At 40.7% G+C, this 23,390-nt stretch overlaps 1 protein-coding gene across 2 annotated transcripts in view; it reads right to left on the bottom strand.

The window, feature by feature from the left end:
• Positions 1–1,165: 1,165 nt before the first annotated feature.
• LOC105382679 (neprilysin-2) overlaps positions 1,166–23,390 on the bottom strand; it is a 38,873-nt gene continuing 16,648 nt past the window's right edge. For both annotated transcript variants that reach the window (XM_048632653.1, XM_048632652.1), the window contains exons 3-17: positions 18,043–18,176; positions 13,609–13,731; positions 13,036–13,281; positions 12,557–12,768; positions 12,053–12,229; positions 11,626–11,711; positions 11,118–11,223; positions 10,511–10,695; positions 10,025–10,114; positions 9,571–9,721; positions 9,034–9,202; positions 3,781–3,899; positions 3,395–3,526; positions 2,749–2,889; positions 1,166–2,310 (exon numbers count right to left, since the gene is read on the bottom strand). In XM_048632653.1, the coding sequence (XP_048488610.1) occupies positions 2,110–2,310; positions 2,749–2,889; positions 3,395–3,526; positions 3,781–3,899; positions 9,034–9,202; positions 9,571–9,721; positions 10,025–10,114; positions 10,511–10,695; positions 11,118–11,223; positions 11,626–11,711; positions 12,053–12,229; positions 12,557–12,768; positions 13,036–13,281; positions 13,609–13,731; positions 18,043–18,176 (2,272 nt within the window). In that variant the 3' untranslated portion in view covers positions 1,166–2,109. The remainder of the gene's footprint in view (positions 2,311–2,748; positions 2,890–3,394; positions 3,527–3,780; positions 3,900–9,033; positions 9,203–9,570; positions 9,722–10,024; positions 10,115–10,510; positions 10,696–11,117; positions 11,224–11,625; positions 11,712–12,052; positions 12,230–12,556; positions 12,769–13,035; positions 13,282–13,608; positions 13,732–18,042; positions 18,177–23,390) is intronic.

The following is a 23,390-nucleotide window of genomic DNA, read 5'->3' as shown; positions in this document are numbered from 1 at the left end:
TGCAGAGTGTCGGCCTGAGGTTAGAAAAGTCAAAATCGCGAGTCTACGAAATATACTGTATTTAGACAGTAGCGTGTTGTGGTGGTTCCCGATTTTTCCCCTACGGAACTCTTTTTACTTCACCAGTTTTTTTAGCGGCACCCTAGTTTATGGCTCGAATTTATTGCCATGCACCTGTTTTCACAACAAAAGCTTGATTGTTGAATTTTGGCGGAACCCTTAAGGGCCTGTAAGGAACTCCTGGGTTCCGTGGAACACTTCCTAATCAGGAACCACTGCGGGGAGGATGATGTCTGAATTGGCGCCCTGTATTACCTGTGATTCCCTCATCAGCTAATGAGGCCACGTCTGGGCGCCGCTATATGAATATGTGATGTAGGAGAAACTTAGGAAGATAAATATTAACTCGTTAATTTTCTTAGTCATTCGTTTACTAATAATTTACGCTGTAGTATTTATTTTAGTTTAGCCATATCATAATATTATAATAAATATATTTGCGTCCTTTTGGCTATGAAGTATGAGACGTTTTTTTGTTATACTATGTAAGTTGTTTTTTTTTTTCAAAGCGTATTTTCCTTAAATATGAGCTGATTAAAGCCATGTACTCAAGTTCAATTTTATTTGTATGATTTGTACGATCTACGTGCTGTATTTTTAGTAGGTATTTATCCCAAGTCGAAACTATTACTAAAAGAAAGTTAGGGATAACTATAAAATTCTTCGGCAGGGTGATAAGAATAGTAGTTTAAGTATCATATTAAGTCCAGTATACAATATCGAAAAGGTAAAGAACAGAGGTTTTTAAATACCTAAGTTAAAGATCAGTGTGAGATTATGGAAAAGAATACGGTTTATATATACCGTCAGAAGATGGCTTAAGTTAATACAATTGTGTAATCTCTTTTCATTACTCATTAATGTTCAATGTTTGTGATACAGTGTTGGAACAGGAAAATAAATGTCAAGTATAGTACTCAAATTAGTGTTTTATTTGTTTCACCTGCGCTCGTCAACTTCGTTTTACTTAATGTAAAACCCTTTGGTAGATAGTAGAAAAAAAATACGGGCAGAACCTTTTTCCGAATTTTGTAGAAAAAAATAATGCACATGATATAATTGTTGTTAATAATCGATCGTATCGGAATTAAAGGAAACAAGGAGATATTTTTAAATGTTGTTTTAATGATTTTACAACAAAATTATCGTATCCAAAATTGTTATCATTAACTACTTAGACTAAAATTAAATTATCATTATCACCGAACATTTTGAGCCCAGAATTTAGGACTTAATTGTATAGAAATCGGTTACTTATATTATAATAATATTGAGGATGATAAGACAAATGTGGAACAAAGAGAATAAATATTCATTAAGTTTTTATAATATCTTAAGTTCAAGTTGTACCGTATAATAAACTTGATCGCAATAGAAATGAAAAGAAAATTATCTGAATGATAGACATATTAACTATCGATATGAATTCATAAATCCTATTCACCCTCTCTGTGTCCGCATTATTTACATAAATCAATATTTATATGTCGCCAAGTAATTAAATATCTTAATCCTACCGGTGTAATCAGATCTATTAATTTTATTTCACACAAAGTGAAAGTCAGGTTCAAAGTGTGGTGGCGAGATTTCCTATAAAACTGTAACCATAAAAATAAATATATAATTATACAAAAATTAACAATAACAAAACCTACAACTCTTAAGGTACTGCACGTAAGTAATAAAATTGTGATATAAGTAACATCGAGAAATCCTATATTTTAATGCCATTGCACCTCCGAGCTCCGTAGCAAACATGGCCTTTAATAATTTATAAATGTGTATTATTTACAGCGATTGACAAAGTACGAGTATTTCACGGATTCTAAACTAACATTAACTCCTACCACTAGTAAGGGCCGACCTATCTCCTTTAGAAATTCGTTGAATACAGTAAGTACCTACCTACAACAGTGCGTAACGAGTCATAGACAAAATACCTCGGGTAGCAAATAGTCACCCAGGGTGGGTTTTAGACGCCCAATCCGCTCAATTCAGCAATGTATCGGGGCTCTTCTCTTCAGCGGCGTAGTGTGTAGTTGGCAATAACTACCAGACCTTGCACTTGTGCGGCGGGTTCATGGGCGAGCCCAGAGGGCAGTGGAAGTCGCTGGCGAACTCCTCCATGTTGGACATGGGCCCAACGACGCGGAAGCGGCCCGGCGCGTGGAACCCTGTCGTAATGCGCAGCTTGATCGCCTCGTTGCGATACACCGAGCACCACGTGTTGGCCGCGCTCAGCCAGAACAACTGCGGATTGTGCAACCAGTTAGTTATATGCAGTAGAGGTCATCAAACTTGTGGAGTAAGAAATATTGGTCCGTACAAATAAACAGCAAAGATTAAACTATGTCATTCCGGCCGTTATCAAAAATTGGTTTAGGCATAGACTTAATACACTAATAGTCTATGGTTTAGGTAAAGAATTCTCCAACTTGGTAACTAAGATAGTTGCGCGAAAGTGCGATTGCAAAATTAGAGAAGTGTAAACTCTATTGATGTGTGATGTAGGGGCACACTGAACTATTGTGACGATAACTCAATCGGGGGCAAGCCAACTGAAGACTCAGCCCCATTCATTTCCAAGATTTTCTTTGTCAAAACCAAGGTAGGTTAAAACAGTATGCTTCTTTGCACCCCTCGGTAAGGTAAGCTAGGTATAATTATATAAATAAATGTCATAAGTACCTGTTTAGGAGAGTACTTCTCGAGGCCGGGCAGGCGCGGCTCCTGGCCGTGGCGCTGGGTCCACGCCTGGTACGCGAAGTAGGCCTCCTTGATGCCCCCGTTGTCCGCTATGTTCTCCCCTTGAGTGTTCACGCCGTTCAGCTGGAACGTTGGGATTATAGACGTGAATAAGAGAGACGAGAGAGTTAAGACTTGTTAGAGTGCCATTGGCAAATAGAGTATCGGGGATAAACACTAGCTAGAGCTAAGGCTAGGGTGTGTAACCGTGGTGAAAGGATTGGCCAGACAGATTAACATGAGTAGGTAGGTAATCAGATCAGAAATGATGATGTTTAGAGGGCAATTTTCGCTCTCTTGATCATCTCAACACACGACATATCTCGTGTTTTGCATAAGTGAGTACCTATATAAGTATGGTACACGCTACGTAGGTATAAGTGCAATAGTAATATTTCAGTTTACTGTCATAACATAATGAGATATTTCGTATGCTAGTTTTACTCGTAGTTTCTTTGGCTCCAGGTTGATTACTGATATGATAAATTCATAATCAATCTGATGTTATACATGTGAAACCGTGATATAGAATCGCTTTAAAAGAGGGCGCTAATGATACCACTGTCAAAATCATGATGCTATTGCTAACCTTGAGGCCGACTTCCTTGACGGTGTAGTTGGAGTACTGGTCGATGATGCACTTGGCCTTCTCCAGGTACTTGAGCTTGGTCACCTCCTGCCACCAGTCCACCAGGTTGCCGTTCTTGTCGAATTGACGACCCTGCGGAATTAAACGTGTTTACGCGTATTCAACTGTCCGGTCGGTGTTAGCAAACTCAAAGCCAAAGATTTCGTTCTTATGAGTGAGACAATATACGATCCGCCGGATCTTTTATATAAATTAATATATCATATTTGAATCTTTTTATTGCGATTCATTTGATCTTTGTATGTATAGTAAGTATGTACTTACATAATTACGATCCATAGGATCTTTTTATACCACTCATGGGATCTTTTTATAAGTGGTCATACCTGATCGTCGAATCCGTGGGTGATCTCGTGTCCAATGACGAAGCCTATAGCACCGTAGTTCATGTACGCTGGGCGGTTAGCGGAGAAGAACGCGCCTTGCAGGATACCGGCAGGGAATTCTGTGGGAGACAAAGATAACTATACTGTGGCAAGTTACTTGGCGACCCTCCTTGCAGGGTGAAAGAAGTGGCGGGGGCGAGGTAGCACGACATGCTACACACGTAGAAAAGTGTGCCCGGATTAATCTCGCGATAGCTTGGAACTATTTCTGACGTAAGTAAAATTTTATTCTATGAGTGTTCCCGTAAATTTCATATTTAGCTTAAAATTTATAGTTTGACAACATTAAAATTTTGATGTTTACCTTCAGAATATCTACCAATTTGAATTTATTTTTGTAAAAGTGTTTTATTTTATAAATCAATTTCCATGTCACTTTCATGTTCACTCTCTGTTTGAACTTGTTCATCGTCGTCGTCATCCTCATCTTCATCATCGTTTTCATTAACTTCAATTATAAATCTAAGACAAAAACCAAAAAACATTATACCTACTTTAAAGTATAATGTACTAGAGTACGCCAGTCATATTAGTTCAGTGTACACCTATAATATTTTATGTTTAATTTACATTAAATTATAAATAAACAATAACATACCTGTCCAATACATCGTCAAATACTCTATCAGATTTATAATATTCGTCTTAATTTTTTATGACATGGTCGTCACAATTTCTCCACTTTTCAGGCGAATAATTAGAGAAAAGCAACTCAAAGTCTTTTATCTTTTTATCTAAGTTAGATTTAATCGACGTTCTTGGGGTTCCGAAGTCGGTTTTGGTCCTGGTGGTGTATATATAAATGAGATGTATGTACACCTATAAAAAGCTAGGAAATGCCAATTACCACGCTCTACGACGACAGAGCTTCAAGAGGGTAAAACCGACCAGTCCATTTTATCCACGTCCCCGTCGTGTTCCCCGGGCAATGCCAGAGCATCAAGCAAAGCGGTCGTCACGTTTCACTCTCGCTCGCTCTGGTAGCTAACGGATATTGGGCAACAGGCGAGTCTCCGGCGCCATAACTGGAACTATCTCACTACATCAGGCCAGAGGTCTGTGCGGTAAGGCACGGAGGTGGCACCCCCACCACTTACCTAGAGGCAGGAAGGCTAATCACCCACCAGTCTCGAAAATAAACCGATTAAAGAAACTGACACAAGGAAGAAACGGACTGATTCAAAAACAACGACATTTGGCCTGAAACAACGGACAAAGATTGGCTTTTGGAATGTAAGGACGTTAGATGCTCATGGAAAACCCGAACAGGCTTGTGCCGTATTTAAACAGTACAAACTCGAAATACTTGGGATTTCTGAAATGAGATGGAATGGATTTGGGGAACAGAGAACATCTACAGGAGAAACATTTCTCTTCTCGGGCCGACCTGAAGGGGCGGGTCATCACGAGGGAGTCGGTTTGCTGTTGAGCTCCAACCAAAGCAAAAGGAAGCCTTATAAGCTGGGAACCTATTTCAGAGCGTATTTTGAAAGCACGATTCAAAGGGAGAGCCCGAAACATCACTATAATCCAAGTTTATGCACCTACTGAAGAATCTGAACTGGCAAAAAAAGATAACTTTTACAATCAGTTAAATAGTGTCATAAGTAAAGTGCAAAGGGGGACATACTGATGCTAATGGGAGACCTAAATGCGAAAGTGGGTAGCGATAACAGCAATCTGGAACATGTCATGGGAAAGCATGGTCTCGGGGTGAGGAACGAAAACGGTGATAGGTTCGTGGAAGTATGCTCGGAACATAGCCTGGTTATTGGCGGAACCCTCTTCCCACATAAAACCATCCACAAAATTACCTGGTTTTCCAATGATGGACGCACACGTAACCAGATTGATCACTTGGCAATCAGCCGAAAATGGAGATCATCTCTACTTGATGTGCGAAGTAAAACTGGAGCTGATATTGGTAGCGATCACCACCTCGTCGTTGCAGATGTCAGGATTAAAATTGCACGCATTCCTAGCAGTACAAAATCTAGCAAACGTAACTACGACATTTCTAAACTGCAGATCCCCGAATACGCATCTGAATTCCGGCGCAATCTCTACCAACGACTAGAAGAGACAAAGAACCCAAACTTAAACAGGGAGAAGTCAATTGATGGTCAATGGGAGGCTTTTAAAAAGGCCTACAGCATAGCGGCAAAAGAAGTTCTTGGGTTCCGTAAACATGCTGAAAAGGCATGGATAACACCAAGGACTTGGGCACTGGTGGAAGAAAGGCGAAATGCAAAGATAAGGATTGCAACAGAGCAAACCCAAGAAACACTTTCACAGTATAATGCCCTGTGCAAAGATGTAAACAGAGCCATGCGGCGGGATTACAGAAGCTGGGCAAACTCCTTAGCGGATGAAGCCGAAAGTGCCGCCAAGAGGGGCAATTTCCGACAGTTGTACAGTATAACCAAGAGGCTGTGCAATAAACAGCCCCCCTGTACACAGCCTGTCAAAAACACAGATGGAAAGCTACTGGTCACCGAGGAAGAACAATTACGAAGATGGAGAGAACACTTCAGCTCCGTACTCAACAGACCATTTACCACCAGTAGTGAGTACCCGGAGAACTTTTGGCAAGGCTTCCCAGAACGGACTATCGATGGCATTAGTGCCGAACCACCGTCCGTTGAGGAGATTGTAAGGGCTGTAAGGGAGTTAAAGAACAACAAAGCACCGGGATCCGATAACATACCCGCCGAACTTTTGAAAACGGACCCAACTGCAGCTGCGCACTTCCTCCAACCACTACTAAATGATGTGTGGCAGCAAGAACACCTACCAGCTGATTGGAAAGAAGGCCTCCTCATAAAATTACCGAAAAAAGGTAACCGCACAGATTGCAACAATTGGAGAGGGATCACACTCCTCAGTACAGTAAGCAAGGTGCTTTCTAAAATAATACTGTACCGTATCCAGGGTGCAATCGAAGACACAATCCGCGGAGAACAGGCTGGATTTCGTAGGGGAACATCATGTGTGGACCAAATAACTTCCCTCAGAATTATTGTTGAGGAATCTGTCGAGTGGAGAAAGCCCTTATTCATGACTTTTGTCGACTTTGAAAAGGCATTCGATAGCATCAATAGACAATTTATTTGGGACGCACTTATGCACAAAGGAGTACCCGAAAAAATCGTTAACATCATAAAGGAGGCTTATGACGGGTTCAATTGCAGAGTCGTTCATAATGGTAAGCTCACAGAACCATTCAATGTGACAACCGGAGTCAGACAGGGATGCTTGCTGTCCCCGCTTATCTTTATAGTGGTCATGGATGCAATCATGCTGAAAATCACCCACGAGAAAAATAGAGGTATACCATGGACAGCGTCATCATCACTGGAAGACCTAGACTTCGCGGACGACATCTGCCTACTGAGTAACACCCATGATGATATGCAGCGCAAAATTACAGCCTTGGATAAAACCGCAAACATGGCTGGCCTCAAGATCAGTAGAAAAAAGACAGAAGAAATGCGCGTGTGCAGCGATAACAACCCACCGCTCCTATTGGAAAACCACCGCATCACCCAGGCTACCGATTTCTGCTATCTTGGAAGCATCATCACCCCTCAGGGAGGAACAGAACGGGATGTCGAAAGTCGCATCAACAAGGCAAGGGAGCTTTCTCGCAGCTAAAAAGCCTATGGAGGTCGTCCAACATATCTCGCACCACGAAAATCCGCATCTTCAACACAAATGTGAAGACTGTGCTCCTATACGGATGCGAGACGTGGAAGGTCACCAAGGGCATATCACACAAACTCCAGGTCTTCGTCAACAACTGTCTACGAACCATCATACGTAGACACTGGCCGGACACCATCACCAATGTCGAGCTATGGAAGGTTACAAACCAAAAGCCTATAAACATAGACATCCAAGAGCGGAAATGGCGATGGCTGGGCCACACACTGCGAAGACCTGATGACCATATCCCGAAAGTGGCCCTACAATGGAAACCCCAGGGCGGTTCAAGACGACCCGGTCGACCAGCTCATACTTGGAAGCATATACAGCGAGGCCCAAGAGAAAGGGAAGTCGTGGCCAGAGCTCAACTTGCTGGCCCACGACAGAGAAGGATGGAAGCGCCTGGTGTCAGCCCCAGACTCCTCGGAGGAGTAACGGGATTGAAGAAGAAGACGTTCTTGCGAGCTCGCCTTTCACGTACCCCCACACAAGTTCAATAGGATTTAATTCCGGGTGGTATGGGGGTAGGCGAAGCACGATATGACCATTTTCTTTCAAAATTTCATCAATTTTGTAATTTTTCTCTGTATTTTGCTCATTAATTACTTTCATTAAATCACATAAATTTTGGTTGCTTTCCTAGTTACAAGAACTGACAACTGACGCACTGTCATATGGACTCTTCGTCTTTGTTGTTTACTTTTTCGTATCTGACTGCGCAGTACCAACCTTTAGCCGCGTAGCATGACTGATCCGGTACGCTGTTCTACAAGAAGCCCCTATATTGAGACATTATACGATTTGTTGTTTTTAACGTTATTTTGTTGACGAATTATAGATACCTAATAATAATATTAAAAAGGCCTCAACACTCATCCTAAGACTAATGGTCTCAGAATCAATGATCTCATGTGGGTCGCACTCAAATTATGACAGAGTACCTATATAAGACATGTGGCCGCCTCGGCTGCGCGGCCGAGACTGCCGTAACAATGACATTATGACATGCAGTGAACGCGTTGACCTTCACCGCTGCCCCTCCCGCTACCCGCTGTCGTCTTGGGTACCTCGTCCCCTCCGCGTCTTTCACCCCGCAAGGAGGGTCGCCAAGAAACTTGACAATCTATAGGTACTTTTACGGCCATTTATAACGGAAACTGTGAAGATATCTAAACAAAGTGTAAAGTCGTGCCGACCGTAGATGCCAGGTGCAAAAATAAAGGTCATGGCTGTAATGGATTTGGAATGGATGTAAGTCTACTCATTGGTCTACTTAGGAAGCTGACACCCTGGATTAACACAACAGGGTACTTTTTATCCCAGGATTACCACGGGAAATATTTTTTTGGGGGAAGGGGAGCTCGCGGGCAATATTTAGTACCTATAGTATAAGTATTGTATTATTATCACAAAGAAACAGCGAAGGATTCATGCATTGTGGAGGATTATGGACTGGTGTCCTTCAAGTTGATAAACAAAGTAACTTACGAATGCTGTTCTCGATGGAGGAGTAGAAGGCGTTGACGATGGCGGGGCGGCCGTGGCTGACCCAGTCCGACTTGTTGACGGGCTCGCGCAGCTTGCTGAACAGGTACTCTGTGCCGAACAGCGTCAGGTTCAGCACAGACTCCATGAGCTTGTCTGATGACATCTCCAGCTGGGGATGGGGAGGATTGTGTTAAACTGAGGGTTTTGGATAGAAGTTTTGAAGGAATTGTGGGCTACTGTAACTGAGGTCCTGTTAGTCTTGAGCTTCAAACCCGAAAGTTTGTCAGTATGGATGGATGACTTTCACGGAAAACGGCTCAACCAATTTAGATGAAATTTGGTATGTATGGGTATGGGAAGCTTCTAGGAAGCTGCGGCTGCGGTACATGCGATTAACAAATAGGTTTTTTATTCCAGAATTCCAGCAGGGTAACTTTTTTAGACGTAATTTGATGCTAAAATTACAAACCTGCTATTAATGAATAATCCAAACTCTACAGAGATACAAATAAAAGACGCAATGCATTAACTACTAACCCCAGAATAGAACTCAGTGAGTTTGTTATCATCCAGCATCTCACTGGGGTAGGCAATGTGGGAGGCCATGGAGTCCGCCTTGTGGAGCGCCGCCGAGCGCGTCTGCTCGTCCATCCACTCCACCTCCTCCAGGGTCTTGCGGAACTGTTGTCTGGTGACGTGAAAAAACATAAAGGTAATCAGTTTACTTGCGTGGTAAAACCACAAATCTCTTTCTAATTAGGAACATTTGTATGAAGGCAATCAAGGATCGAGGCGCTTACTTAGTGCACGCACAGCCTTGCGTATATTAAAACCTTAAAACCTTATGCATCGCGTACATTCGATGGTATTTCCGTTGGTTCATATTTCTAGATCGTTTTTCGCAAATAATCATTGAGGTTTTGTTCGAGTTACCATAAGTATTGTCTAATAAATATTATTGATAATAATTGATATTCGACGCATGACTGACCTGATGTCGTTGACCATCTCCAGGGCATTGGCCTTCGAGTCCTCGTTGAAGTACTTCCTGATGTACAGCGCGCCAACAGCAATGGACATACTGTAACAACGATAAATAACATAAATACCTAAGTAAATAATTAATTATTCTACCTCGCTAACAATAATAACCTACCAAAAAATATCTCCACTTCTGGACCTTAACTTCTCTCATTGACCTGAGAAACTGTACTATGTAATGGCATCTTAGTCCAGAACTCCAGACTCATGATTTGAAACTCCTCATGACAACATTATTAACACGAGTAGATCTATCATCGTCTGATCTGGATCTATCTCATCTTTAAGTAGGTATGACTGGGCAGTCTTCAACTGACCTAAAATGGATTGACACTATGGTGACGACGCGTTTGACACCCCTATTTTACAGCAGCTTCCCCCCACCTATGTGAGAAGATGTATTTTAACGAAATAAAAAGAAGAATAATGAACACACCTGACACTGGTGGTATCAGCGCACTCCTTCCAGCGTGACTCCCGTTCGGTCTTGCCCGACAGGGCGGTGACGTAGGCCAGCTGTCGACGCCTCAGCTCCTCAGTCAGATACGACACAGACGCGCCGGCGACACGCCACATCACGTAGTTGGCTTGCACGCGCTTCGGGGTGGTGCGGAGCAGTTTCTGGAGTTAGAGAGTGGAATTAGCGCGGCTGATGCAAACTCATGTGTTATATAGTATTATAGTCCTCACAGTAAATAAACTCTTAAGTACAAACTCGATGTAAGATTTATGAATACGGGAGCTACTCAACAACATATTAGGGAGAAGCAATAAAAAATTATCAATAGATAGGGTACATTTGCGTGCAAGTAAACAAGAACCACACTTATAAATTCCACGCTGTTAAGTAGCAATTGTTAAATAGACCTTCGGACTGGGATAGAAGGGCTGGATTATGCAGTCCTAATTGATATTTGCTTCAGGCACCATTTACGGATCTTTAATAATACACTCGAGAGCAATGAAAAAGTTCCACATCCCATCGCCGTTCCATATCTCACTTGAGCTTTTTCATTGCTCATGAGTGTATTTAGGTGTCAAACCTCCAGATCAGTGATGTACTGCGGCACGTTGACGATGGCGACCTCGTCGAGTCCCACGGTGAGATGCGGCGCCAAGAGCTGGTTGATGTACTCCAGCCACGGGATGCTGCAACATGGGAGAGGTTCTGTTAGGATTGATCTTGCAGGCGTTTAGGGCCTCCGGTATGTTAGACACCCTGCTTTGGAATTTAATAAAACGGTCGCAACTAATTTCCTCATTATTTAGGGTGAGTCTTTCGTAGACGCACATCTGAAAGTAGATCACAAAGCTCTTCGTACTAAACAACTATTGTCATAATGAAGAGTTCTGTGACCCTATTGTGATGCGAGTTTAAAGTAACTTTTTTTATAAATACCTAGTAGGTTTGTATTGGTGGAAACGTTTAAGAAATTTCTACTTAGATGTAATAATATATTGGCATAAGGACCTTGTTCAATCACACATGCTTGAGGAAAACCTCAACCGATAGTGTCACTCTATTTTCCTATTTATTTCCGTGGCAGTTACCTTGGGAACTTCCTTTGCAGCTCAGCGATGGTCATCGGGTTGTAGAGCAGGGTGGCGTTGCGACGCTTCTCCAGAGGCAGTGAAATCTGTTGGAAATATGGTGGGTCAATACAGGGCTCAATGGAACAACGAGCACATAGATTATAGCATGCGCTTCAGACATGCAGACGTGCCTGTGGCCGAATTTAACATAATCCAAGTCTTCATGAACTATAGGCGATGATGATGATAGGTCAATGTCCATAACCCAAACGTCGACTCCAAACTCGCTCAAAGATCTTATCCGCTGAAAAACATTACACAAACATCCATTTCGCCACTACTCACCCATCCAATCTGATGTAACGCAGCGGACGGTGTATAAAAAAAAAGAAAATTAAACTGAGAATAATAACCATTTCATTTACATATCTAGCTCTGCACTTACGTTGGCGAGTAGCATTTCAAACTGTAGGGACTCTTTGAGTTCTGTTTCCGCCCTGGTCTTGTCCGCGCCCAACAGCTGGGCGATGTCCACCATGTAGCTGTAGTAGGCCTGCACCAGCTTGTCCGAGAAGCCTCGGTTCAGGTACTCGCGGCTCAGCCCCAGCGACGCCTGGTCCAGCTGTGGGAACGCTCAACGTATCAAACACAAGGGTAAATAATTGTTGATCAATCGCTTTGCAAGAGTTGTAACATTCGCTGTGCTGGGAAGTGCAGCATTAGCTATAGCTTATATTTTATTACATCTATTATAAGAATCGCTTCACATTTTAATTTTATTTCAACCATAAGATAAGCCTGAATGGTCCGAATGGTTCACCGTTCCAATCCATATAGGAAAGCCCAAGATTTTTATCAAGGTTAACAGCAATAAAATTCGTAAGGCTATATTCGGCAATAAAACATGCCAAGCATACACAAACCACCAATCAGTGTCAAGAGATCTTACATCAATAATCCGTTTGGTGGAGTTCTTGACGTCAACCGAGATGGAGAAGTCCAGGAAGTAGTCGACGGAGTATCCTGCCTCCCTGAAGCGGTAGACCGAGTCCTTCCAGTTGAAGCCCTGCTCGTCCCACTTGTCCTCATCCAAAACGGGCCAGCCGCCGAGCCGGCGCAGCATCTCCAGCAGCGGCTTGGTGCCGCGCGCTTCTATGGCAGCTGGAAAACACCACGTTTATTAATATTACTTAAGTGAATGCAAATATTTGTAATGTTTCAATAGATGAAATCATCATGTATGTGTGTCCCGGTAGTGGCTAGATAAGGAAAGCCGAAGATATCATGTTTGGGTGCTAATTAGGAGCGGCCTAAGTCTAGGAGTGAACGATTACGGGCTTACGATGATGATGCCCCTGTATTTATTTCCCAAGATGCCTATGTTCAAGCTTTACAAATAACCTGACTTTTAAAATCCGGTCCACTTACTCCTGTTCATGCAAGCCTGGTACAGCGTCTTGGCGAGCACGAAGGGGCGCGGCTCGCTGGCGGTCACCGGCTCGTCCAGCAGCGACCGGATCTGTTCCTGCAGCTGGTCCGTGATGATGGAGAACGTGTTGACAGACGTCTTGTCGTCTGGGATCCTGGTGTTGTCCACGAACGAGCCGCACGCGAAGTCGTAGAAGTCGTCGCACGGGTCCGCCTTGTCGTTCATGTTAGAGAGTAGTTTTGATGCTGGGGAACAGGATAGGGTTATGTTAGTTGTTTTCCTTAAGATGTATTGAAAGTATTCTATAAAAATATGCTTTGTTAAGGGGTCTAGTTTCCTTGTATTTAGTATAAGTAGAAAGAAAGAATGAACATAATTGAAAGGCATCTATGTAAAACTACCTATTTATAACGAAATCGTTTATGGATGCCTCTTCATAAATTCCTGGTTTTCTAGTCGACTAATGCGTCAATTTCATTCTGTTTCGATAATGACTAACTGCACTTATCGTGTATACGTATAACACACATTCGAACCACTAAATATCCCGCATGCACATTGCCCATCCTCACCAGTGTGAACGCAAGCGGGGTCGCTGCATACATCCTCGCCGTCCTTGCCGACGGCGGCCGGAGCGGCGAACGTGGCCGGGTGCGCGCCGGACGAGCGGCGCAGCTCGCTGGTCTGCGGGAGGCCTAAAATAAAACAAAGATTTTGTAGGAGAAAAGGATCATCACGTCTCCTCTGCTGGGGCATGGGTCTCCTTCCAATGAAGGAAGGATTTTAGGCCGAGGGCCCAGTGCGGGTTGGTGGACAAACACTTTTGTAATTGAGCTGTGGTTTAGAGCCTTGTAAGACCGAAAATCAGGGGCTATCTAATATTGGGGGTACAGGGCTGGTGATGATGACTGTCATTAAAAGTATTTTAAAAGCTAGTTTAAGATTTTAGTTAAGGTTACAGAGATGTAAAAAATAGAACTCAACAATTCTTAAAGACACAATAAACATTAACAATATTTCGTTCTATTTTTGGACCTCTACATTTTAATTTGGACCGCACGAACAAATAGCTGCGAAAAAAAAATTACACACGCAATCTGTCAATCAAAGATGCAGGTTGTGCTACCAGTTTATAAACATTAGCAAATATTACATGCCGAATTAAACGTTAAATTGCTTACAAATACGCTATTACTCACATTATCATAACAAAAAAGATACCAAGGGGTATAACTATGTAGAGTTGTAGAGCGTAAGTAATAGCTAGGTTCCTATTGAGAATGCGTATCAAAGTTATTAGTACTGTAGGTCTACATTGTATATTGCTGCAAGGACTCGGGGAAAAGTACTAACTAGATGAAACTGTGGATAGAGTGAAAATATACACTTCGAGCCCTATGTGCCTGATTATGGATCGTAGGACCTGATGATGATGATGATAAAAAATAAACTTTCAAAGGTTTATTTCCGGGAGTATGTTCTTTACATTAGTATGCCTTGAAGTGCCTCACCAGGTGAGTGATCGTTTCTACAAAGCTGTCACACTGTGTTTCCAGTTCACAGCAATATCGCAAGCCGGCGCCCAAAGCGTGACGGTTTCGTTATCTACGTGACATAACGCTAAGTTATTAGGGTGTCAAATTGACACTGTCAATGCAATTGCGATCAGTAGATTGTTATTGTTAAACCGTAAATTGGACGTGAGTGGCGCACGCGCATTGCACACTGTTGGCCAACCTGTGGTGGCCGCTGGGATGTGAAATGTGATGTGATAGCTAAGACATATTTGTGGTCACTTGTGAACATCTAGTGATTGTGACTTTATGTCCGTTCTGTTAGATAAAAGTTAATTAGCCTATTTAGATAAGTGTATGTATTTATTTCAGTAATAGATAGGTAGCTGTTACTAAAAATATATAATTCCTTAAATTAAACTGTAGCAAGTTCAAGAACATATTAGGTCCTTACATATGAAATTGGCGTTTTGTCGTACTGGCCACTTTGATCTCAAATATTACCTTTATGGTTAGGAATTCCAAATTCAAATTCATACAGCTATTTACTCATGCATTTGTGTTTCAAACTCCCTAATTCATTTGTTTTTTCTTCTTTTGTTTTTTTCTTTGTGTCACTTTGTTTACAAAATGGAAAACTTGAAATATCGCGTTATTTACGAGTATGAGTTCCACCGTGGCACCAGTGCTGCAGAAACGGCTCGAAGGATTAATGATGTGTATGGTGACGGTGTCGCGAAAGAAAACACAGTGCGTTTTTGGTTCCAACGTTTTCGTTCTGGAAATTTCGACCTGCAGAACAAGCCTCGTGGACGGCCGGAGACCAAAGTTGATAATGAAGAATTGAAGGCTATTGTGGAAGCGGATCCATCGCAAACCACGTCCGAGTTAGCTGCAGGCTCCGGTGTTAGTGATAAAACTATTCTAATCCACTTGAAGCAAATTGGGAAGGTAAAAAAGCTTGAAAGGTGGGTACCTCATGAATTGAGTGAAGCAAACCGACAAACGCGCGTCGACTGCTGCGTTACGTTACTCAACCGGCACAATAATGAAGGAATTTTAAATCGAATCATTACCTGTGATGAAAAGTGGATCCTCTACGATAATCGGAAGCGCTCATCGCAATGACTGAACCCTGGCGAACCAGCCAAATCCTGCCCTAAGCGAAAATTGACTAAAAAAAAGTTGCTTGTAAGTGTTTGGTGGACTAGTGCCGGTGTCGTTCACTACAGCTTTCTTAAATCTGGCCAGACGATTACGGCAGATATCTATTGTCAGCAACTGCAAACCATGATGGAAAAGCTAGCTGCTAAACAACCGAGGCTGGTCAATCGCTCTAGGCCACTGCTGCTTCAGGACAACGCTAGACCACACACTGCACAACAGACGGCTACCAAATTAGAAGAGCTTCAATTAGAATGTCTTAGACATCCACCGTACTCTCCGGACTTTGCTCCAACAGATTACCATTTTTTTCGCAATTTGGATAGGTAACTACTTGCAAGGAAAAAAATTCAACTCCGATGGGGCAGTCCAAACCGCCTTCAAAGATTTTATTGATTCCCGCCCGAATGGTTTTTTTAGTAAGGGGATCAATGAACTACCTATGAGATGGCAAAAGTGCATACATAGCAATGGTACATACTTTGATTAATTTAATATATTTCATTTAAAAAAAAAACGACTTTATGTTCCTCCTATAGAAAACGCCAATTTCATATGTAAGGACCAATTACTCTGTGACCAGTACCTATACACATGTATAAGTATGTACATACACTTATATATTTATTTACTTATACATGTTAAAGAAAGTTGTGAATATTTATTATACCTACCCTTTGACGACACTTCATGAATATCCTACACTTTCGCCTGTTGCCAAAGACTCACCAATCAATTATGTATTCATACCTTGTTATAATTTAACGACATATTGTGAATATGCCAATACGTCGGTAGATATATATTAAACATATACATATAACAAGGTACTTAATATAGTCAATTACTAAAAAAAAATCCCCGCCCGGTTTCTTATAAAGTACTAATCAGGGATTTTCGGCTTGCTGCGGTTGCTTGTAAGAGATCGCTCGTAGCGATAAGGCCACCAATTGCATTGCTCTTAGTTTATAAGTATTTTTTGTATGTTTTACTATTTGTGGTGACCAATAAACTCATATTATAACGTGAAGATTTAACCCAGTTTCCCTTCATAGTGCCCGACGATTACGGTCTTCCTAAGAAATTGCGATCGCAATCTTTTAGTTAGATCGTAACGATACCAAAACTAGCGAAGTTTTGTGCTGTGAATAGCGTAGTTTAATGGGTATGCCATGTGTGTCACTGTTTGGTTGCTGCAACAGTTTCTGCGGCAGTTCGTGTCCGAGACACCGTCGCGTGTTAACAATGGAGCCCCACGCCAGGGCACCTGAACTAGGACACTGATAACGACCTAGGGCCAGCCTGGACACACCCACTAAATATTATAGTACGTTTATTATAAGTGGGGGTTTGGTAACCCGGCCATAACAAAGAATTTAGGAGTTGGTATGGGTTTGTCAGTGGACCTAGTGATGACTGACAAAAATGTAGTACATATGGCTTGTTGGAGGCCTGCATTCAGTGTCGCGAGCATAGGATTCGATACTATTTTCGAATCTACACGAAGGGTCACTTTTACCAAACGCTAAACGTATTTAAATCAAACTTTAAATACATTTTGTACTAACTGACAGACGTATCACAGGCTACTAAATACGTTTAGCGTTTGGTAAAATTCCACTTAACATATGGAAAAAACAAATGTCACTTTTGGAACTAACTTTGCCTTACATTTTGACAGTGACAGTTGACGATACGCAACGTTAACGGAGGATCGAAACTTGTGCTCACGACTCTGCTTCGATAAGGTTGACTTGATAAATTAGCTATTCGTTATTTGTAGAATATAGAGGTAAGTAGGCCATCTAACGAACTATTATAAACTGCAGCGATCGAAGTTCGGTAATCGGGATGAGAGGGTATTTTTTTACGTTTTAAAGGTAACGTCGAACTTTAACGATTAGCATTAACATTAAAGTACTCCGAAACTTCGTATTTCGTCAAGCATGAGTAGCACTGGTACCATGATCTGTAAGCTATAGCTGTCTATCGGTACGTTTAACGCAACGAGAGTAGTTTCTGTTTCAGTGTGTCAAATAAATTGTTCTGTTTCAGTCGTAGGTAACGCAGCGGCGGCAGCGCTCCAAAACTTGATGAAACTTCGCAATTCTTCACGCAATTAAGACTATATGACGTGGCTACTAGCACCATAATATATGACTGGCTAATCCTTGCCACTGCCAATATTCGGTACCCTTATGTTATGGAGGAGCCACACTCACTGTTGTAGTGTTGTGGCTGGATGGGGAAGGCCGAGGACCTAGTGTTGTGGCGCTCCTTGGGAGAGGCCAGCATTGTGGATGATTATTGGCTGATGAAGAGACTCACTGTTGACGTCGGCGGGGCGCAGCAGCAGCGCGGCCACGAAGGCGGCGAGGAAGGCGGCGGCGAGCAGCGACGCCAGCGCCGCTACCACCAGCAGCCGCCGCTCGAACGACGTGCGCTGGCCCCAGTACGACGGTCTGCAACCAACGAAGTGACGTAAATGTTTTATAGAGAGAAAATATACCTAAGAATTGATTGACAGAGCCGAGACTAATTTATGTTTGTCTTATTAAATAAATATAAATATGTGGGGACATCTCACACACGGCCATCCAACCCCAAGCTAGGCAGAGCCTGTGTTATGGGTGTCGGATAGCTTATATATCTACACAAATACATAGATAGATACATACTAAATATAAATATCAACACCCAAGACCCGAGTACAAATATCTGTCTTTCAACAAATATCTGCCCCAGCCGGGAATCGAACCCGGGACCTTTGGCATAGCAGTCAGGGTCACTATTAACCACTACACCACTCAGCCGTCTTATAGAAAAATGTTTCATAGAAAGAAAATATAAGTATAAAGAAATGATTGCCAGAGCCGAGACTAATTTATCTATGTCTATGCCTATTCTATTCTTGGGAGATTTGATTATGATTATTTAGTTTTTAGTATATTAGTTGGCCACAGTACGACGGTCTGCTACAGAAGAAGGGATTATATCAATGTTTTATTGAAAGAAACAAATGGAGCAAATAAATTATTGCCATAGCCGAAATTTTTACACTTAATACATTTGTCAATTTAAGTTAATCTAAATCTATTAATAGAGTAACACCTTATTAAGTAAGAAAACATACAAATAATGTATTTATTCATTGTTAAAATGAAAACATTCTGAACTAAAGTAAAGTAAAGTAAACTAAGTATAGGTACTGTTCTTAAAGTCTGTGTTAAATGGAGGCTCTTACATTCTACGGATAAGAATGGAACAGTATCAGTACCCAAAGACTACAATTATCGGTAACTACTCGTATATTGGCACTGATAATTATATAGATGTGGCTGCGAGCTTCGCTTCGCCTTAAAATGTTTTTCCGTGGAAATTATGCCTATGTGTTAATCCAGGATCTCAGCACGCTTCATATCACATTTCTGAAAAATTGGTCCAGCCGATTTCTTGTGAAAGAGTAATAAATATTCATACTAAAACTCTCACTTTTATATTAGTAGGGTAGTAGTAGATCTATGGCTAAAATATGGCTTCTGGGATGGGAGACAATGTTGATTGGTAATTAATTATTAAATCTTCTGGGCTGTAGGAAATAATATTGCAATATAAAAATATAATGTTTACTTTTATAAAACTTTTCGCTGACTTTTACTGACACATGACAAGGAAAACTAACGAACGTCAATCGTGGCTTCAATGTGGCTTCGAAAGTATTATTCTGAAGGCTCTCTTCTGAGTTTCCTTTGCTCATGCCTTGCTCATGCCTTCCTCAATCATGTGGTACAAGTTACTTGATCCAACGACTAGATCATAAACCGAGCCTACACCGACGAACACTTTCACACGCACTTACAATACGTTTGAAAACGTCGTCTCTTAGCTACAAAAAGTAATTCCCGACAAATAAATTGGCGAGCTCTTACACCCTACGTGTTCGCATTAAGCGCTAAGTACCTAATTTGCACTTAAAACACTCATATTCGTATGGTGTTCGTAAATTTGTATTTACGGCCGCTTGCCAGCTACTTCGCGGAGGAGAAAATTGGCAACAAATTCCCAATTTGGATAGGTAACGTGATTTACAAGCCACGCCGGGAGATGCCGGTTGCGACCCTCGGCCCTCCAGCCTGGCCTTGAACTTGAAGGCCGTCAGTTCTCAACAACGTTTACTTACCTACTATTTTTTTTGTTTTTCATAAAGGTACCTTAATTCGTTTTTATTATTACTCCACTATCTTATGACTTAAGTTAGGCTGACTTATGGCACATGGTATAAAGTTCTATACAAATATGAACTTAATGCTGATAGCATTCTGTGTTGCAGAGAAAGTCAGAGCTGTGAGGAGAGAACTCTTGATTTTTGTAAACTAGGTACATTCATTAGGTTTATTAGCTTACCTACTGGTAAATTTTACCCACACATTGTTCCCTTGTAAAACTAAATCAATGTTTGTATGAATTTAATGCGGTAGATGAGTTTGACAGAGTACAAAATTATGAAGCTGACATCAGTTTCTCACATCGAATTCATAACATAATGTACCTATGTGCATATTTTGAGATATTATCAATTGTTATTGTTGTACAGATGAAATGTTTTATAAACAACTGCAAATTGGTAACTCTTGGTAGGTGTAAGTATGCTTGCACCTACGTATTTCACATACTTACAATTTTCAGACAATCAATTCTGCGATAAAACGTTAAAAACCAAGGCTCGCAGGCAAGGTACCTAATTATCTGTATTTTTAATAAACCCGAGTAAATTGCATAAATTATTGTTTTGAAATGTGTTATTTTTGGTAGAACCGGTCACCGTGGTCACTGGCCGAGAGTCATTGACCTCCGATATAAAATGTCCATTTAGATGCTATACCTGTCTCACCAGTAAGATTATAAGCATGTAGGTATAAAGCCTATCGTGACATATGGGAAGCATTAATTACGTACTTAATACCAATGATGCTGTACAGTTACTACAAAAAATATGTGAAGTTTAGAATTAAAGACACTTTCGAAATAACTTAATTTTATACGTGAAAATGTGTTTATTAACTTCATTTTTAAGTACTTATAGGGTAATGATTAACCGTAAGAAATTACTTTATGCAATAATCCATCTTTGCCTTTCCTCAACGTTTGTGTCCTCAGACTCCTCAGCCTAAGTGTCTATAGATCTGTAGTATATTTCCTACTCCATTTTTCGAAATGTTCGTTACCAAGTGTTTTATTTATTTCTCTGTGAATTCGTTTACTACGAGTCACTACTCAGTCACGTGCCCAAGAATAGAGTAGTCGCTTAACGTCATTCATCAGTTCACCACGCAAATGAGATAATACACAGATGGGTTAACTCTATCGCGTGATGTCAAGGACATTCAACTAAATAATTATTGTATGTATATTTATGTAAAACAATTCGATAACAGGTCTAGATTTTGAAAGGTTGCGACACTTTTAAATAGTTCAGAAAATTCAAATTCAAGCTAGGTTCTGATAGATACCTGTGTAATATTGATGTCGACATTAAATAATAATTATGACGTCAAAATTTATAGATCAATGACTACCTACTTAGGTTTACAAAAAATACAGTCTGTTCTCTGAAGGTAGCTTATGCCTGAAATTTTCACTGAAACTAAAAGCAACCGTGTGTAAAGAAGCACATACAACTCTACACAACTTGGGCGCATAAAAAAGTGTTAAAATTCATATAATAATTATACCTATTATGTATCAATATTATATTTTTAAAATGATGGCTTCTACCATACAACGCGGACCGGGAATCTCGGGATTCATACTCAATGGCTTCTCCATACGAACTTGACTTTTTACATTGTACATTGTATTCAATAAACAAGGATGATTCGTAAATAATATCTGAGTGCGATCCCCTGTCGCATCCTCGTGACGTGGGTTGACACAAACTTACAAACACGTTTTTTTTATTATATTATAAAATATTCATCAAGTTTATCGACCTCTTAAGCAGTCCATGCATGGAGTTTTGTGACCCTTGATCTTTTACTTGTATTTCTTTAGATCGGTACTGCGGTAGCGATTCTGTTGGCATCAATTTAATATTTGACCACGTCTATTATTTATTTATCCGAAATTAGACTTTAGAGGGCCTATCGCGATGTCAAAACGAGATAACATTTACGAAGTAATTAGTGTCAAATTCACATTTTGAATCCTGAAATGGTTGTCCAAACCAGTTCGCCATAATAACTAAATGTACACAGGATTGTCTGTGTAAATCTGAATTCACTAATTCCAATTTGATTTTTGCATTTGATTGACATGGTAAGTTTCATTAATTTGACACACACATAAATTTCAAAATTTGTACTCGTCACATCAGGCTCTGCCTAGCTTGCGGTCTTGGGGTCAGATAGCCGTGTGTGAGATGGGCCCACATGCCCCACATATTAATATTATTTATAACCTCATGTCTTCTGCTACCAATTTGCACTTTTAACTATTGTAGTTTTTGTTACTGATCCCTCATCTCTCTTTTATCTCCTCATCTCCCTCCCACACAGCGGTTGCATTGTCGCACGTCTCGCTTCCACAGCCGATTGTACTATGAATTTGAATACAATGTAATACTTACTAACGGTTCTTATGAATCTTAGGATACCTACCTACCTACATAGGTCATGATCATCTAGTGTTAAAGTTCTGTTATAATTATGTAAGTATGACACCTTTGTTTTATTAGTCCCTATTTATAAATAGTGAATTAGACTGTGTTTAATTAAGAAAAGAGTAGGAGTTATAACTAGTATTTTTGATTTGTTTGACGTAAAGTCATAGGATAAAAATAATTATTTAGCCATTTAGTCCGTAAATCTACTAGGACTATAGTTTCGTCATGTCTGTCCGTCCGTCCGTCTGTGCTGGCTCGTCCGCCGCCGTTTCAGCGCCAATTGCCACGAAAATTGGTGGAGATATTTATAATGATAATCCAAAAATTGGTTACTAAATTATCGAAAAATAATTATTTTTTACCCCCCGTCCCATACAGCAAAATTAAGTTGATTCGAAAAAAAAACGACTTACCCCATCGTGTGGGATATTGTTAAAAAGGTATCTTTAAATACAACAAAAAATGTCTTGAAACTATGTGGATGAAACCCCCCAGTTTCGAGATATAGGTATTAATACAAAGTTAAAATTAGAGTCTCCACAATTTTATAGATCTTCATATTTTGTAAATACCTAAATTGAAACCAAGAAAAACACGATATTTATCCTGTTCTGGGGATGTCCATTGTAGAGGGGGGAAAAGACAAAAAATACTTAGTAAAATAACATTGGCCGTGACCTTGACCTTCAAGCATCATGATGGAAATAAAGATTAGTAAGTATCTGATTATCGACTTATACAGTTTTTTACTTTTCATCTGCCTAGATCTTGTTTTTAGTAACTAGCACGAAACCCAGAGAGTACCTAAGTATAAAATGCTCTGAAAGTAGGTGTGTGAAAAACTACAGCACGGGAAAACAAACATTAAAAATACTTACTGTACAAAATTAATGTTTGAATATGGAAAATGAAATTTGCAACGCCAATATAAAATTGAATTTCGAACAAAGTTTTTACGTCATGAGGTTGTACATATTTTAAAAATCGACTTTAGAATCAGTACCATTGCATTGTT

This window comes from Plutella xylostella, chromosome Z (assembly GCF_932276165.1).
Source record: "Plutella xylostella chromosome Z, ilPluXylo3.1, whole genome shotgun sequence".
NCBI lineage: Eukaryota > Metazoa > Arthropoda > Insecta > Lepidoptera > Plutellidae > Plutella > Plutella xylostella.
The sequence above is the reverse complement of the archived record's forward strand: the minus strand, read 5'-3'. Positions and strand labels throughout refer to the sequence as shown.